The following is a 19,787-nucleotide window of genomic DNA, read 5'->3' as shown; positions in this document are numbered from 1 at the left end:
TAGCGCTCTGCCGGAACAAACAATATCGGGGGTGCGCAAAGCTCCACGCTAATTAAATAGAGATATCTTGTCATCTATATTGCTCGGTTTTCTATAGAACATTACGCGGAAACGTGATGTTAACATTCTTTTTTTTTTTTTTTAATTGTGTCATTAAAATAAATTTTTAACGGGTCATATTTCTCGCTGGTTTTAATGGTGATGTACATAGTAACCTAACTAGAACAAAGGTGAAAAATAAATGAGTGAATAAACTTTATGATAGACGCAAAATAAAATTATTTTTATATTCTCTCTTTTCCCCACAAATAAATTAAAGTTAAAATAATTCGACATGTTTCCTTTGTTAGATTAAATTTCAACAACATAGAAATCTATAGATTTTTATCATCTTTTTACAAAAATTGCTAAAGCTCTTAATTTTACGAAGTAATACAAGGAACGACGTTTGAGGCAGAACGAGGCCGAGGCCGGCGGCGATGCGCATCGCTCATCAAAACCGGTATAGCCGTGATACTAGAGTTACTCGTCAAATATTTACCCCGTGCGATGCTGGCGCCATGCAAGTGGTATCCCAGCTGATACAGCTTCGACGAAACGAGAATATGCTCACGTGAAAAATATTCCATAGTCTGTCGTTTAATTGCTGATAGATACGTGAGTGATCCTTTTTAAATTCGAAATCGGTGGCTCACTCGCGAAACATGTTCGATTTCATCTTGAACATCGTTTTTCTTAAAAGCACTTGTGAAGTAATCTGACGCGATAGCGATACTAAAAAACAAGTCAGGATTTATTATAAACAGCACCTGACAACACAGAATGTTTGTAAAATGTCTACATTTACTGCAGTGTACCGTAATTAACATTATAAATTGAACAAAACTGGAAGAAACAAAGCAAACAAATTGATGAATATACATCAATATTGTGAAATATTTAAGCAATTTGGTATGCTGCATATATGTCGCATCAACAAAATCAATCCATGAATTTTTTTTTAATTTATTTACTCTTTTCGTATATCTTATACACACACACACACACACACACACACACACACACACACACACACACACACACACACACACACATATAACTATAATTATATATATAACTAATAATTATATATATAACTATAATAATGAAAAATTAGAAAAAAATAACCCGAAAAAAAGTGGACATAAGATGAATATGAAAATTTCTTGATTATCTTGTTCAAATAATTATGTTGAGTTTATCTGAATACTTTAAAAGTATTTTTAATTATTGTAATTGCATATCCATTGCATCACGATTCCTGAATAGTGTATTATATTATTATTGCCCACGAGAATAAATGGACTTACATAAGTAATTATATATATATAATATTGCATATGTAGTCGTAATTACTTATATAAGTCCATTTTTTCCAATGAATATGCAATTATAATAAGTAAAAAAAACTTCTATTCAGGTAACTCAACTTAATTATTGAACGATAAAAACAAGATATTTTTATATTCATCTCTGAGCTAAAAATACGAAGTTTGATCTTGATTTAAAAACTTGATTTGAGTAAAAACTAGTACATAATTAATATTTTAGATAAGGAAACTGTAAATATTACTGTTTTTTTTTATTTGTGTTATTAAAGAAAAGTATAATAATAGAGCGCAATATATGTTCGCGTAAAGCGTAAAGTATAATGTTTGACTGTTTATTGCAAACCAAAAAATACAACGCATTTTTCTTCACTAATATTGATCCAATTATTGCAATGATCAGAAAAATACGCGACAAGCTTTTCAATTAGCATTAATTATAAATAAGCTAATAATTGATGAAATTACAATAAACAAGTATGTAATCAGCAATCTCTAATTAATTGTGTTTCCGCTGATTGATTTTGCGGTATCTTTGCTGGTATGCGCGCACTCCATTCTCGATTGTTTTAGCATAATTAGTGGAATGAATATTAGTATGATATATATTTGACAAAAGAACGTCTGTGAATCACTACATGTATTCAATATATGCGAAACAATGTTTATCAAAGTATATATACAATACAAAAAAAATTTATATTATAGATTTTAATTATAAAAAGTATAACTACGTATAATATAACTACATTCGTAATCAAAAAATTTTTCTTCGGAATATAACAGAGACAATAAAGAAAAAACGGGAAAAGTTCAAGCAGTCCATGAAAATTCAGTCTTACAACTACAAGAATAATAATTAATTGATATGACTCTTCAGCCAAAATATCGAAATATTCGATTGGCAAGATCCCGTTAAGGGAATTAAATTCGATGATACAGACTGAATTCCAGCGGTTTCCAATTGGACACTACATTAATACCAGAGATTAGCGATGAAATATCTCGTGATGGCGATTAAACTTGCGAAAATTTTAATTTCACTGTTTCTGAAAATAATTCGCAAATATTAAGTGCTGTTTGTTTGCTAAATTCTTTTAAAAACTTTTATTATTGTAAGCAGAATCACAAATATATCCATTTTTTCGTTAGATTATAAATACATTTTTTAATAATAATCACAGTAACAAACATTTTTTAAGAACATTATCTATTTATTACTTTCAATATAATATCTTGAATTCCTGTAGCTATATATTCATATCAAATGGAAGAGCGATGGAGAATAGTTTCGGCTAAGGATCGTTTAAGGGATGGTAGTCGGGGAGTAGTTCCCGTCACAGAGAAGGGGATGTATGGCCTCGGGGGTTAATAGATGGCCAATGTTCCCGCACATCGAGGTCAGACACTGTGTCACCTTCTCCTCGTTCGTCATTACGAATGCAGATTAGACCTCCCGCCATTACCTTGTTCTCTATCTAATCGTCGTCAGAAACGGCCGAAACTTCCCAGGCGTACAAAAAATTGTCTATTGTTCAAGTTGACCGTATTATCTATATTGGCATTTGAGATGCATAGACCAATGTTGCTAGGAAAAGCTGCATTTGTCGCGCATCATAAATTGACAAGGCGTATTAAAAGTTCCCATTCTCCCAAGTATGTTTGGTTGCTGTAAACAGAAGAGTATAACACAAAAGCTACAGAATGTAACAATTTTTTCATTACGTGATCGTGAAAAATGACCACTGATAACATTTTTCGTGAAGCAGCAACAATGAGCGAACATGGATGTACGGCAATGTACGTAGATTGTTGCACACGTACGGCCAATGAACATGACAGGTGCATCGTACCAACAAGACTCGGATGCTTAATGGTTGACGAGTCAACTCAATCGCGTTCTCGATACGCTTGATATTCAAACAATTAACGACGACGTTACAAGTGGAAAGCATCGCTAATATATATTAATAAGAAAAATGAAGCGTAGCATAATCTATAGTTGACATATAGGTGTTTTCATTTTATTGGTCATTTTAAAGCATTTAGCTTTTTCATTTCTAAAACATATATATGTATTTCTATTTATATGTTGACAGCATTCTCTGACATTACTTAGAATAATTGAAAATAATCGAGAGAGATGTAATATTATATCGACTATAATATTTTATCAACAAAATATTTATTCCTACAAAATTGCTATCACATTAAGCTATCTACAGAATCTTACATCGGATCGCATTACTCGGCTTCATCAAGAAACTTCTAATTAAAAGTCTTACAAAATAGATCTAAATTATAACCATGTTTTATAAATACATAATGTATTTATAGACTGACGTCACAGATATTTTTATAGAATGACATCACAAAGTGATCATGGAAATAAATACACAACAGTTTAAATGAAAAAAGTAGTTAAAGCTGAGGTAAATTTACATCAGAACACAGTTGATTTAATCAATAAGTTCTAATTACAGCATTTTGTGTTTTATGGAATATTTTAAAGCTAGGCAAGAGATAATTTGCGATTATAAATAATGCTTGCAATTCATACACACGCTTCCAATGATCTATATAACTTATTAAAATGAAAATTATGGAAGATTACACATGGTAATTCTTCTAAAATAATTTAACGGCAAATAAGTTTGCGCAAATAAATTAATTATATATTACGCTTTTCTATAAAGTTTTTAAAAAGTTATTCTCGAGTAAAGTCTGGCCAAGCGCCGACCTTTAGGCCGGCTCTATATTTTTAGAATTATTGACTGTGATTGGTCAATTTCCTTACGATTAACGACATATGACTTATTGTAGAATTGACCTTTCCCGAGCGCACGTCCGTGAGTCGCGCGCCTGGTAGTATGCGAGGACGCTCCGCCGCCTACGGCGACGCATCGCTACCAGGTGCGCGGCTCACCGACATGCGTCCGGCTAAAGGTGGGCGCTGATTGGCTGAACTTCACAATAATAATTCCATTATTAAGCGTTATAGAAAAAAATAGATACAAAACTTTTCTTCTTAGTTTTATTTGCTCTACCTGCACACGACGGGTGGTGCGATCGACTTCAAACACCCTGTATATATTTTTTCCAAAATAATATTTAATTTCACACGAGACGAGAGAAAGATATACTTAACTTAAAATATTTCTGTTTTTTTTATATTATATTTGTAACAGGAAAAACTATTTGTAATCGACTGTTTTATAGATCAAGTCTTTTCGCATAATAGAATATATATTTGCATAATAAAGTAGTGTGCGATCAATCAATGGAAGAAAAGAGACACAATGTGTAAAAGGAAAATTATGCTCGATATAAATTTCGCGATTTTGCTGCCGCAATATTAGTCTCCGATTTTCCACTGTGCTCATATCATATAACTATCATCGTGAAAATTGTGCTAGTTGGACAAGTATTAAATAATTCAATAATTGTGTGAATAATTTTAATCTTTAAGAACTGTATTAGATATTAATTTAATTGTGAATTTGTTTGTTTATATTAATACATATTATATATTATATGCACACGCATACACAGAGTTCTTTTTATTATAAACGTATCTCTTTATTTAATTTAATGAGATTTCTTCTTCTTAGCCTTTCATTTTTTTACCGAAGCCATTTGTGATCGATTTATCAGATTCTCTTAGCATTATAAATAGATTTTCCTGTACAATTTCTATTAGCATAGTTTTTACATAATTGCACACTGTTACTAAACCGATGCACGCAATAGTTATTTTACATAGGAATAAATTGCGCTATCACGTATATGATGAAAAATGATAGATAAGGCTAAGCAATAAAGCAACAAACAGAAGAAAAAGAAATAATTATAACAAAGAAAGGAAACAATCAATTTGCATTAATATGACTAAGTAGTAATAGGCATAATCACAACTTCTTATGATTAAGAGCTTTATTAGTTTATATTTATATTTGCAATAATTTCAGATTGTGCCTACCTAATTTTGTGAAAAACAAATAGTATTATAAAGATGTTAAAACTAGAAATGCCTACATTGGGAGAAATATTAGAAGAGGCTGGAGGAAACGAAGAACTTTTAGAAGAGCTACTGGATAAATTTCGACTATGGCTGAAACAGCAACTTCATCTTCCTCAAGGTATGTATTTTTAAATTAAAAGAAGAAAAAATAAACTCTAATTAGTCAATTTATTACATTTTAATTTTTATTAATAATGCATACATACTTTTGCGCGTATAATTTTGACAAAATGAATTATTTCACACTGCTTTTCCAAGTACGAGTCTCTTAGCTACTACATGCTTAATAATTGACAAAATTAGATGCTACAATAATCCGACCTTGTAATGTATGCTGATAGATACCAACGATAATAAAATTCCTACATATTTCATTGCACATATTTTATTTATGATTGTGATGCATATATATGATTTCTTTCATTATGAAATCTTAGCATGCCGTGAATGATTATCGATATTATTTTATGCTTCCTAGATATCTCTGAACAACGATTAAAGGTCTACATTTACAGTGCAAAATTTAATTTAGAAAAAGCCAAAAGACGCTTAGATTTGCATTATACTCTTCGTAATCTGGTTCCGGAAGTTTATAGCAATCGTGACCCGTTGTCCGATAGTATAACGCAAATAATTAAATGTGTGTAAGTGTAAAAGCACATTATTGTTGTCGCACATAAATTGTTGCTGAATTCTTGTAACATATTTTAATGATACTTTAAATATAAAATGTCTCACATACCACTAAAAAAGCATTAATAATAGTTTGATATAATAAAGTATAATGTCACACATATACAAATATAAATTTATATAATTATTACTAAATCTTGGACAATCGTTTAAAATCGATTATTTTCGCGTCGAAAGTAAAAGGAGGAAAAGAGAGAGAAAAAGTATTTATATTCGAGAAATATTTTTACAAATATTTATTTATTTCAGGCAATGGATACCTCTACCGAAGTTAACACCAGAAAATTTTAGAATATTTGTTTGCCGATTTTTACATACCGACAGCTCTGTGTTTGATGTTTATGCAACTGTAAAGTACGTAATATGTGCAAATTAAACATAACATACATAATATGTGAATACAACAGTACCTATTATTCATATGCAAAATAGATCGTAAACGATATTAAGACACAAACAATATTAGGACGATTTTGTGGACAGTTAGACGGTGTATGTGTAAACATATTCATAAATGAATATTTTTATATTTTCTTTAAAAAATTTATGAATTATTGTGCATGTTATCATGCATTTTCGCGATCACGCATAATTACAAAAAAGAATTTATTTGCAGATCGCGAGATGTAAGAACGGACTTGAAGGCGTGATATTTACAAGCTAATAAAATTATATCATAAAAAGATTTTAAAAAATAATAAAAAAGAACAATACACACACACACACACACACACACACACACACACACACATACATACATACAAAATAGTCAGCAACAACGATAAAAGAAATAGTACAGAGAAGAAGAAAAATCGAGCTTTACGCGACATTACAAACTTTCTATATTATCGTGATTTCGCGCTTTCCCTACTAATGTTATAATTCAACTTTAGTGTGTCCCAATTTTAATTTAAGCGCACAAGGCGCTAATCAACCGAACCAATCACAACAGATCGATTCTTTATTCTGCACGATCTCTGATATCTTCTTTCTCGATTTATTTTTTTCTCTCTCTTTTTCTTTCTTTCTTTTTATATAAGTGTAAGTTAAGCATGCAAATCTTCTTCTCTCGTGCTTTCTCGATAATGAGATCAAAACAAAATATTTTGACGCCTTGCTTTTCTGTCTATAATACAGTTTTACTATTCTCAACAGTACACATCAAGAGGAATAGCTAAAATCGATAATCTCGGTAAAACAAGATGAAAAAAATGCATGAAAAATTGTTATCTTTTTTTCACGGTTTTCTATATAATATTTCGAGACTTAATCTATATCTATATGCTTTCAATCCAATGAGTAACTGAAGACGAATTATATTTAACAGATTTGATGATTAATTGATTATTGATATTTTTATGAAATAATTTGTACAACCATACATATATATATAGATTAAAAAATAAATATGCATGTTTCTATCCATCTTTTTAGAAATATTAAGATAAAATCAATAAAAATCGCATACTATTTCTTGATATTACAGATATTTTTGCATGATAATGGACACGCGTATAGAGGAAGATATAGTTAATTCTGATGTTTTCATTCTTGATTTTACCAATTTAACTCTTGGTCATATTTTGAAGCATACACCACCTATATTAAAAAAAATCGACGTTATCTTGGTATGTAGAGATACATTATTTTTTATACTATATATAATATATATTTCGAAAAAATTAATTTTTATTATTCAATCTATTATAGGAAGCATACGGTACAAGAATTAAAGCACTTCATATGATAAATGCACCAAATTATGTCGATGTCTTAATAACATTATGTAAATCAGTGATGAAGCCAAAACTTACTAAAAGAGTAAATACAAATTAAAACTATGAAATTTTATATTTGTATATGTTGTATATATAGATTGGAATAATTATATAGACACAACTGTTTTATGATATATCTTATTATTAGATACATATTTATACATCTGGAGCAGAATCATTATACGCACTTATACCAAGATCTATTTTACCAGTAGATTTTGGCGGTGAACAACCATCACTGGATACTATAGCAGGTATAACATTTTTTACGAAAAAATCTTATATATGTATGTATTTTTATCAATGACTTTTCAACTTTTAATATTTAAAACAAAATGATAAAGAATAAATGATAATATTTGTACTTGAATATTCAGTTATATATAATAAAAAAATATTGTTTTTTTTAACTATCATTTATCTTAATAGTAATTATTTATTTTTTTAACAAACTCTTTTAATTAAATATCTAAACTTAAAAATTTCTTTAAGTATTTTTTATATTTAGATATCGTATGAGGAAAATGTTTCAGATTTCTATGATATTATTTCAGATATGTGGAAAGCAAAATTGATGCAACGAAGAGAATGGTTCCTGGAACAAGAAAAAGTTAAAGTTAATGAATCTCTCCGATCAAATTCTGTAATAAAACCGGACGATCTATTTGGAGTTTCGGGAACATTTCGAAAATTGAACATTGACTAATATGAACATATTTTTGTGGATATAAATAATAAGGGTGATATTATCAGATATATATAGAGATACACAAATTATTACATATAGTATGAGGAGTTATTAGAAATTAATATCCATGGAATAAAATTAAAAAATCTTATTGCGTAGAAAACAAAAATTACAACGTATAATAGTAGAATATTATTTAGACATTATCTTAACAAATGATAAATATACATCAAATTACACATGAAAATGATATTGTAAAATAGTTACGCTTAGCTACGCTTTATCTTTCCTATTAATTGTCTAGTTGAAACTAATTACACAAGTTCTTTGAATATGATTATTCCATGTCTTCCTAATTACAATATTATAATTTTATGAGTTTTTTGTCTGACATATATGTATATGTATATATGTATATTTTTTATGTCTATAATCTATAGTCGTCAGAAAAAAATTTCATAAAATATTGTTAGCAAAAACTATAACATTGTAATATTACCATATAACCATAAAATTATAATATTTTATTGATTAAAACAACAGAAATAGTCATATTTAAAAAACTTGTATGACTGGTTTCTGTTTCTATAATTAATAGAAAAAATAAAGCGTAGAATAATCTATATACATATCTGACCTAGATGTTTTCATCTTATTTGTTATTTTAAAGCATTTAGCTTTCTCAATTCTGAAACATATATGTATTTCTATTTATATTTTGACGGCATTCTCTGACATTATTTAGAATAATTGAAAATAATCGAGAGAGATGTGTAATATTATATTGACTATAATATTTTACCAACGAAAACTTTGTTCTTACAAAATTACTATCTACAGAATCTTATATCGGACCTCATTAATCGGCTTCATCGAAAAACTTCTAATTAAAAATCTTACAGAATAAGTCCAGATTGTAAACAGAGATGTATTTATAAAATGACATCACAGAGATATGTTTATCGAATGAAGTCACAAAGTGATTATAGAAATAAATACACAACAGTTAAAATGAAAGAAGTAAAGCTGAGATAAATTTCAGAACACAGTTGATTTAAGCAATAAGTTCTAATTACAACATTTTATATTTTTATGGAATGTTTTAAGGCTAGGCAAGAGGTAATCAGCGATCATAAATAATGCTTGCAATTCATACACACGCTTCTAATGATCTATATAACTTATTAAAATGGAAATTATAGAAGATTATACATAGTAATTGCTTTAATAATTTAACGACAAATAAGTTTTTTCTATCAGTTTTTGATATGACAAAACATGATAATTTCGCAAACGCAAAGAAAAAAAGAGAGAGATAAAAAATAAAATTTCTTTAAAAATTTCATTAAAAATTATTTCTGATATATAGGGTGTCCGAAAATCGATCGCACCATCCGTTGTGTGCAAATAAAGAGCAGATAAAACTGAGAAGAGAAGTCCTGTATTTTTTCTGTATTTTTAACACTTAAAAAAAAGTTATTATTGAGTGAAGTCTGGCCTATCATCGCCGTTCTTTAGTCAGGCGCATGTCGCTGAGCCGCACGCCTGGTAGTATGCGAAAGCGCTTTGGCGGCACACCACTACCAGGTGCGCGGCTCACCGACATGCGTTCGGCTAAAGGTGGGCGCTGATTGGCTAGACTTCATTCAATAATAACTCCATTATAGCGTTATAGAAAAAAATGGTACAAAACTTTTCTTCTTAGTTTTATTTGCTCTACCTGCACACGACAGGTAGTGCGGCCGACTTCAAACACCCTGTATATATTTTTTTCAAAATAATTTTTAATTCTACATTAGACGAGAGACAGATATACTTAACTTAAAATATTTCTGTTTTTTTATATTATATTTGTAACAGGAAAAACTATTTGTAATCGACTGTTTTATAGCTCAAGTCTTTTCGCATAATAGAGTATATATTTGCATAATAAAGTAGTGTGCGATCAATCAATGGAAGAAAAAAGACACAAAGTGTAAAAAAAAAAAATTATGCTCGATATAAATGTCGCGATTTTGCTGCCGCAATATTAGTCTCCGATTTTCCACTGTGCTCACATCATACAACTATCATCTTGAAAATTGTGCTAGTTGGACAAGTATTAAATAATTCAATAATTGTGTGAATAATTTTAGTCTTTAAGAACTGTATTTGATATTAATTTAATCGTGAATTTGTTTGTTTATATTATTACATATAATATCAATTATATAATAATGCACACACGCATACACATAGTTCTTTTTATTATAAACATATTTCTTTAATTTAATGAGATTTCTTTTTTTTAGCCTTTCGTTTTTTTTTTTTTGCTGAAGCCAGTCGTGCTCGATTTATCGTATTTTCTACATTCTCATTAGCATTATAAATAGATTTTTCTATACAATTTTTATTAGGATAGTTTTTATATAATTGTACACTGTAATCAAACCGATGCACGATAGTTATTTTACATGGGAATAAATTGCGCTATCACGTATATGATGAAATGATAAGTAGGTAGCTAAGCAATATAGAATCAGAAGGATAAAAATCAGAAGAAAAAGAAATAATTATAACAAAGAAAGGAAACAATCAATTTGCATTAATATGACTAAGTAGTAATAGGCATAATCACAACTTCTTATGATTAAGAGCTTTATTAGTTTATATTTATATTTGCAATAATTTCAGATTGTGCCTACCTAATTTTGTGAAAAACAAATAGTATTATAAAGATGTTAAAACTAGAAATGCCTACATTGGGAAAAATATTAGAAGAGGCTGGAGGAAACGAAGAACTTTTAGAAGAGCTACTGGATAAATTTCGACTATGGCTGAAACAGCAACTTCATCTTCCTCAAGGTATGTATTTTTAAATTAAAAGAAGAAAAAATAAACTCTAATTAGTCAATTTATTACATTTTAATTTTTATTAATAATGCATACATACTTTTGCGCGTATAATTTTGACAAAATGAATTATTTCACACTGCTTTTCCAAGTACGAGTCTCTTAGCTACTACGTGCTTAATAATTGACAAAATTAGATGCTACAATAATCCGACCTTGTAATGTATGCTGATAGATACCAACGATAATAAAATTCCTACATATTTCATTGCACATATTTTATTTATGATTGTGATGCATATATATGATTTCTTTCATTATGAAATCTTAGCATGCCGTGAATGATTATCGATATTATTTTATGCTTCCTAGATATCTCTGAACAACGATTAAAGGTCTACATTTACAGTGCAAAATTTAATTTAGAAAAAGCCAAAAGACGCTTAGATTTGCATTATACTCTTCGTAATCTGGTTCCGGAAGTTTATAGCAATCGTGACCCGTTGTCCGATAGTATAACGCAAATAATTAAATGTGTGTAAGTGTAAAAGCACATTATTGTTGTCGCACATAAATTGTTGCTGAATTCTTGTAACATATTTTAATGATACTTTAAATATAAAATGTCTCACATACCACTAAAAAAGCATTAATAATAGTTTGATATAATAAAGTATAATGTCACACATATACAAATATAAATTTATATAATTATTACTAAATCTTGGACAATCGTTTAAAATCGATTATTTTCGCGTCGAAAGTAAAAGGAGGAAAAGAGAGAGAAAAGTATTTATATTCGAGAAATATTTTTACAAATATTTATTTATTTCAGGCAATGGATACCTCTACCGAAGTTAACACCAGAAAATTTTAGAATATTTGTTTGCCGATTTTTACATACCGACAGCTCTGTGTTTGATGTTTATGCAACTGTAAAGTACGTAATATGTGCAAATTAAACATAACATACATAATATGTGAATACAACAGTACCTATTATTCATATGCAAAATAGATCGTAAACGATATTAAGACACAAACAATATTAGGACGATTTTGTGGACAGTTAGACGGTGTATGTGTAAACATATTCATAAATGAATATTTTTATATTTTCTTTAAAAAATTTATGAATTATTGTGCATGTTATCATGCATTTTCGCGATCACGCATAATTACAAAAAAGAATTTATTTGCAGATCGCGAGATGTAAGAACGGACTTGAAGGCGTGATATTTACAAGCTAATAAAATTATATCATAAAAAGATTTTAAAAAATAATAAAAAAGAACAATACACACACACACACACACACACACACACACACACACACACACATACATACAAAATAGTCAGCAACAACGATAAAAGAAATAGTACAGAGAAGAAGAAAAATCGAGCTTTACGCGACATTACAAACTTTCTATATTATCGTGATTTCGCGCTTTCCCTGCTAATGTTATAATTCAACTTTAGTGTGTCCCAATTTTAATTTAAGCGCACAAGGCGCTAATCAACCGAACCAATCACAACAGATCGATTCTTTATTCTGCATGATCTCTGATATCTTCTTTCTCGATTTATTTTTTTCTCTCTCTTTTTCTTTCTTTCTTTTTATATAAGTGTAAGTTAAGCATGCAAATCTTCTTCTCTCGTGCTTTCTCGATAATGAGATCAAAACAAAATATTTTGACGCCTTGCTTTTCTGTCTATAATACAGTTTTACTATTCTCAACAGTACACATCAAGAGGAATAGCTAAAATCGATAATCTCGGTAAAACAAGATGAAAAAAATGCATGAAAAATTGTTATCTTTTTTTCACGGTTTTCTATATAATATCTCGAGACTTAATCTATATCTATATGCTTTCAATCCAATGAGTAACTGAAGACGAATTATATTTAACAGATTTGATGATTAATTGATTATTGATATTTTTATGAAATAATTTGTACAACCATACATATATATATATAGATTAAAAAATAAATATGCATGTTTCTATCCGTCTTTTTAGAAATATTAAGATAAAATCAATAAAAATCGCATACTATTTCTTGATATTACAGATATTTTTGCATGATAATGGACACGCGTATAGAGGAAGATATAGTTAATTCTGATGTTTACATTTTTGATTTTACCAATTTAACTCTTGGTCATATTTTGAAGTATACACCACCTATATTAAAAAAAATCGACGTTATCTTGGTATGTAGAGATACATTATTTTTATACTATATATAATATATATTTCGAAAAAATTAATTTTTATTATTCAATCTATTATAGGAAGCATACGGTACAAGAATTAAAGCAATTCATATGATAAATGCATCAAATTATGTCGATATCTTAATAACATTATGTAAATCAGTGATGAAGCCAAAACTTACTAAAAGAGTAAATTCAAATTAAAACTATGATATTTTATATTTGTATATGTTGTATATATAGATTGGAATAATTATATAGACACAACTGTTTTATGATATATCTTATTATTAGATACATATTTTATGATATATTTTATTATTAGATACATGTTTATACATCTGGAGCAGAATCATTATACGTACTTATACCAAGATCTATTTTACCAGTAGATTTTGGCGGTGAACAACCATCACTAGATATTATAGCAGGTATAACATTTTTTACGAAAAAATCATATATATGTATGTATTTTTATCAATGACTTTTCAACTTTTAATATTTAAAACAAAATGATAAAGAATAAATGATAATATTTGTACTTGAATATTCAGTTATATATAATAAAAAAATATTGTTTTTTTTTTAACTATCATTTATCTTAATAGTAATTATTTATTTTTTTAACAAACTCTTTTAATTAAATATCTAAACTTAAAAATTTCTTTGGGTATTTTTTATATTTAGATATCGTATGAGGAAAATGTTTCAGATTTCTATGATATTTTTTCAGATATGTGGAAAGCAAAATTGATGCAACGAAGAGAATGGTTCCTGGAACAAGAAAAAGTTAAAGTTAATGAATCTCTCCGATCAAATTCTGTAATAAAACCGGACGATGTATTTGGAGTTTCGGGAACATTTCGAAAATTGAACATTGACTAATATGAACATATTTTTGTGGATATAAATAATAAGGCTGATATTATCAGATATATATAGAGATACACATACACAAACTATTACATATAGTGTGAGGAATTATTAGAAATTAATATCCATAGAATAAAATTAAAAAATCTTATTGCCACGTAGAAAACAAAAATTGTAACGTATAATAGTAGAATATTATTTAGGAACATTATCATAACAAATGATAAATACACGTCAAATTACACACAAAAATGGTGTTGCAAAATATATGCGCATACATTCTAGTAAAGATATTGTAAATGATAACATATGAAAAATCACTTATCATAATACACATATTATATGGCAATATTTTCAGTAATCTTCAAAAATCTCTTTCTTTCTTAAAAAAATTTTTTTTTGATCTTTGAAAAGCACTGTCTAATTATGAGCAAATAATCTCCTGTTACTTGCTATTTTTAATAACCATATATCGAATTTTTAACCATAGACATTTTTATTGTCAACCGACACACGTGGATGGTAAACAGATAAATGCTCGATAAAACACGATTGAACATATAGTTCCAAGACTATCGATGTTGTCGACTATATTTCGACAGCGAGACAAGGGCAGCATTGTCGAGAGTGAAAGGGGATTGTATGTTATAAGTATGTTCAAGTCCTGAGGGAGTAGACAGTGAAGTCAGAAGCACGATAATAGGGATAATAAATGGCCTCGGACTACTCTTTGCAATTCACCTTTGGCTCGCGCTGAAACCTTTCGAACAGGGACATGTACCATTCTGAAACCGTAATATTGGCCTTTATTAATATACGATATATTATCAATTTGTTACTGTGTGTAAAGTCGTACATAAATGTATAAAACGTAACGTCATTTCTCGTAAAATATTTAAAAAAATAATATACATTTGCAATGTTAATAAAAATGTTAATAAAAAATTAATTTATATATAATACATACACAAGATAATTATATGTGCAAATAAATAATCTTTTATATATGCATATGTAAAACAGATATTAGGTGACAGATAATTATAAAGCACATTTATATTCATAATAATTCACACGAAAGTAACATTAATTCATAAAATATTATGTATAATAATATTAAGCATATCTCTGTAGTACTTTATTAATTCTAATGTACACAGCAGTGAATTTTTTTAAAGCGCCTTATTCTTATGCACCTTCTCCTTTATACATTTTGATATTGATTAAAATAAGTTTATACTTCCTAAAGAAATAAGAAATCAAAATTATTTCACAAAATACTCAACATATACGTAACATTCCTTTAAGTTTACGCTACATAAATGTACAAGAAAAAATCTCATACATTATTAGCTTGCTGTTAGTGCAAACATCTACTCTTCTATATAACAGTGTACATAAATAAATGCTTTTTTCCATTAACAACAATATAATAGCGGTCTGCTACAAAATTAATAGCTAGAAACCAATAGTCATTGTGTCTCTGCAAAGTATTGTCTCGTTTACAAAAGGGCAAAGGCTGCTACGAATGGCTGAAGAGTCGGATTATCACACAATCTGTACGTACTTATTTTCAATTTCCAGCAGAAGAAAGGGATAGAAGTTGTCCTTATCTTGCGCCAATCCTGTGAAGACTTACACCGACTCTGCGGGTATCGCAAAATCTCTCTAAATGGAAATTCGCTGTAGCGAAGTTTCCTCGCTTTCCTATATGCCTCAACACGTTGTCCCTAGACTGATGAGCATGCACACGGAAACGATTCCGCTTGCTGTCATTGCAGAAAGGGATCGAGAATATTCCTGAGAATTTCGCACATTGCTCTATCGAATTAAAACAGTCATTTTGTTAAGACAGTAATACCGAAAAGAATCGTGTCATTTAGTATTAATGTTGCAAACACATAACACGATGTTGTCTAATTTTGTCCCAAAAAATTAGCTCAAAGGCGAGCATGTTTTTAAAAATATTAATTATATTTACATTGCATTATAATAATTATTATATAACAAAGTTAACATTGACCGAAGGTCTTGTGTCTAAAAATCTACAAGCCATATCTTTAATTTTATTATTTTTGTTTGCATAACTTCTCTCTGAATAAATTTTCTGTGTTTATCAATAAAATCTGATAAAAACTGTAATTCTATCTTTTTCTTGTTTCGCACGTTACTGAAGAGACGTCGTTAATTTAAAAAAAAAATAATCTGTTAAGTTACTAACAAAAGAAATTAAATACTAAAAATAGAAATACAGAACAGATGACATCATGCTTGACTGCAAAAAGTAGATAAATTGCGTAAACAACTTGAATATTAATTAAAATAACAAAAAGTGGCAGCATATCGTCAGTTATATTGCTGTAAATTGATTTCAACCATTATCCTAAGATATCAAACTATCATCAATCGTATATAAATAATGAAATCATTATACAACAAAATTCAGTAAATTCACGTATTATGTTTATATTCTCCTTTGTAAGATAAATCTAGTCTGTTGATTTATTGCGAAAGTAAATCATCTCAGCTTTTTACGCTTTGTGACGCGGGACGACATCGATGTCAAAATCTAACGTATCCGTGACTTGCGCACTGGTTATCCCTTTGGAAATACAGAACCATATATTCTCAGATAGGTCACAAAGGAGCACCGAATACGGAGCGTTGAAAAAGCAATTGCTGCTATCCGTGCGTTGGATATAAGGAACGATTCCTTCGTATAGTTGTCATAAAAGTGCAGTGTGTTGTAGGCGAATATTCTGCACGCTATTTCCCTCCTCGGCGCAGTCTCGTCTGCATAGTGAAATTCACTTACTAAAATGTCCGAGGACTTGCATGAGAAAAATCCTGCGAAGTTACCGATGAATAATGGATCCTCTATTTCGGCAACGAGGTCTAAAGACGAAGCTTTCGAAGATAATATGCATCGCTGATTTCTCCTTGGAATATATTCTATCAGATATGCTACGCCATGGGATAATGTTCTCACAGCAATGTACAAAATATTTTATTATTGTATTATAAGTTTATCGCGACATTTTCTTCTCTCACAGGCAACATATGCCAGTCTTTTTCTCTAGAAACGTGTCTTAAAGTTTTACAACTTACTATCGTATAATCAAAATCTCGATTTTATTATATCAATGTCACATCATAACACATGTGATAAAAATTAATTAATAATAATTCTTGAAATATTCTCATTTATTTTTTTTTTTTTTTGAAGTCTTTTTGTATGTAGTAAAAGAAAATTATTTAACACGTAAAAGTAATATAATAATAGAGAATTAGATGCATTTGTCATGTCATATTTAATCACATTGAATTATTTCAGGAACATACGAGTCTTACAAACTTTCATCTCTTTATGAAAAAAAAATTTTTTAATAATAATCTCTCGTATAAAAGAAATAATAAATGTATATATATATCTCTCTCTCTTTACGATATATATTGTAAGAAAAGCTCTCCGCGAATTCTCATCCGAAATATCGTAAAATGTGTCGATTTCGTATTCACCACGCGATACCGCACCGCGCGAAATACGATCGTTCGCTAACAAAGCTTTAGCAGGCAAAGGTGAAATCGATAAATTCCGATCGGCGCCATACAGATGATCCGCGCAAGCGCGTGCGTCGAAAGGTGAATTTAAAATTACCTCGAAAAGAATTTTTGCCGTATTGGATAAAGTTGTTCTCCGTCGTGGCCGGTCAATCACGATCGTATCTCGAAGGGATGTTCCGTCCTTTCCACCCTCGGTCGCAAATGCACCGCACACGAGCCACGTACGATCGCGTGCACGCGTAGCGAATGACCGGCGATGAATCGGACGGTCGAGAACGGCGTGACAAGGGTAGGTGGGACATAATTCAGTTTTACGAGCCGCCGCTACGTCTGCGTTATTTATATAAAAGCGCCGTGGAAACTCGCCGAATCGCGAACTGAATCCATCGTTCTATTTATTATCGTCGACCTCGTTGTTGCACGTACTCACGCGCCTGTCCCCCTTCTGCCCGCTAGCGGCTACAATCTCTTTACTAGCGCGCACATCGAGACGATCGTTCTTTTTCCCCGTGTCTTTTCCTCACCATTGCGCCAAGTCCGCGACGGCTTAACAAGGAATTATTTATTGGACAAGTTTCTTCGGGAGAAACTTCTGCTGCCGCAGCGGTGGAACGTGTGAAAATATGTATATACAGGGTGTCCCAGATTAATGGGGACAAAACTCGTGTGCAGATAGAGCGGACCAAACCGAGTCGAAAAGTTCTTTATCATTTTTTTATATAATGCTTAATAAAAAACTTATTATTGAGTAAAGTCTGGCCAATCATCGCTGATCTTTAACCGAGCGCACGTTGGTAAGCCGCGTGCCTGGTAGTGCGAGAGCGCTCAGCTGTTTACACACGGCTCACCGATGTGCGCCCGGCTAAAAATCGCCGATGATTGACCAGACTTTATTCAATAATAATTCTTTTATTAAGCGTTATACAAAAAAAAAATGATAAAGGACTTTTCGATTCAGTTTGATCCGCTCTATCTGCACACGAGTTTTTTTCCCCATTAATCTGGGACACCCTGTATATTTATTGATTCGATTAAGTGATCAGATAATGTATGGCACATAGGCAATTTTGAACGATTATTTGTAAATTCTTTATTTATATTTCTACGTTTATATAACTTTCTCATTAGAATATATAACACAATCCTATTTGCTATTTTTTAATATGACACAAAAAACAAAGGTTTAATTTATAAAAATTATAAACAGATTAAAATTCTCAACATATATAATACAATAATACAATAAACGTTAGATATCATGTAATATATATTAAGTAGAATATGTAATTTTACTTTATGCCTAGAGTTGCAAATATTATTTGCGGCCATGTGAACGAATAGTATATAAGTAATGTTGTGCATTTGTCCATGGCGATATTGCACTATTGTGTTATATCCGATAATCAATGAATATCAAAATGTTCTTCTATTGAGTGAGCATCGCTTCGAATTTTGATGTAATCGCATGAGTGCACACCGCTAGGAAATTCTATTATATTTCCCTATATAATAATGATCTAATTAAACAAAGCGTATCGCCAATTGTGGAAGTTATTATATATCACGATAATAGAACAATAATTTATTCGAGAAAGACACGCGAATGTCAGATTATAAATTTCGTAAAAGTTCCTAGAAAATTAATCTCTCTTCGAATTATAATAAAGCTTATACACATCCGTTAATAACAAATGACAATTCAGGACTATAATTTAAAATGAAACAGTACGTATCACAAAAAATGTAGAAAGT

The 19,787-nt window shown here is 29.8% G+C and overlaps 2 protein-coding genes across 9 annotated transcripts in view; one reads left to right on the top strand and one right to left on the bottom strand.

Annotated features, from left to right (window-relative positions):
- LOC126848808 (retinol-binding protein pinta-like) overlaps window positions 1-15,609 on the top strand; it is a 562,409-nt gene extending 546,800 nt beyond the window's left edge. Inside the window, exons 1-8 of one of the 7 annotated variants that reach the window (XM_050590029.1) lie at window positions 4,706-4,791; window positions 5,336-5,506; window positions 5,867-6,032; window positions 6,331-6,435; window positions 7,568-7,709; window positions 7,792-7,902; window positions 8,008-8,113; window positions 14,332-15,601. In XM_050590029.1, coding sequence (XP_050445986.1) covers window positions 5,380-5,506; window positions 5,867-6,032; window positions 6,331-6,435; window positions 7,568-7,709; window positions 7,792-7,902; window positions 8,008-8,113; window positions 14,332-14,483 — 909 coding nt within the window. In that variant the 5' untranslated portion in view covers window positions 4,706-4,791; window positions 5,336-5,379 and the 3' untranslated portion in view covers window positions 14,484-15,601. Of the gene's footprint in view, window positions 1-4,705; window positions 4,813-5,335; window positions 5,507-5,866; window positions 6,033-6,330; window positions 6,436-7,567; window positions 7,710-7,791; window positions 7,903-8,007; window positions 8,114-8,413; window positions 9,031-10,578; window positions 10,646-11,220; window positions 11,392-11,751; window positions 11,918-12,214; window positions 12,320-13,453; window positions 13,596-13,676; window positions 13,788-13,923; window positions 14,030-14,331 lie in introns of those variants that run through there. The other 6 variants (XM_050590026.1, XM_050590030.1, XM_050590032.1 and 3 more) reach the window with 6 other exon arrangements.
- LOC126848796 (TWiK family of potassium channels protein 7-like) overlaps window positions 1-19,787 on the bottom strand; it is a 255,765-nt gene that overhangs the window by 197,941 nt on the left and 38,037 nt on the right. The gene's annotated exons all lie outside the window — the stretch shown is intronic.

This window comes from Cataglyphis hispanica, chromosome 4 (genome assembly GCF_021464435.1).
Source record: "Cataglyphis hispanica isolate Lineage 1 chromosome 4, ULB_Chis1_1.0, whole genome shotgun sequence".
NCBI lineage: Eukaryota > Metazoa > Arthropoda > Insecta > Hymenoptera > Formicidae > Cataglyphis > Cataglyphis hispanica.
The sequence above is the reverse complement of the archived record's forward strand: the minus strand, read 5'-3'. Positions and strand labels throughout refer to the sequence as shown.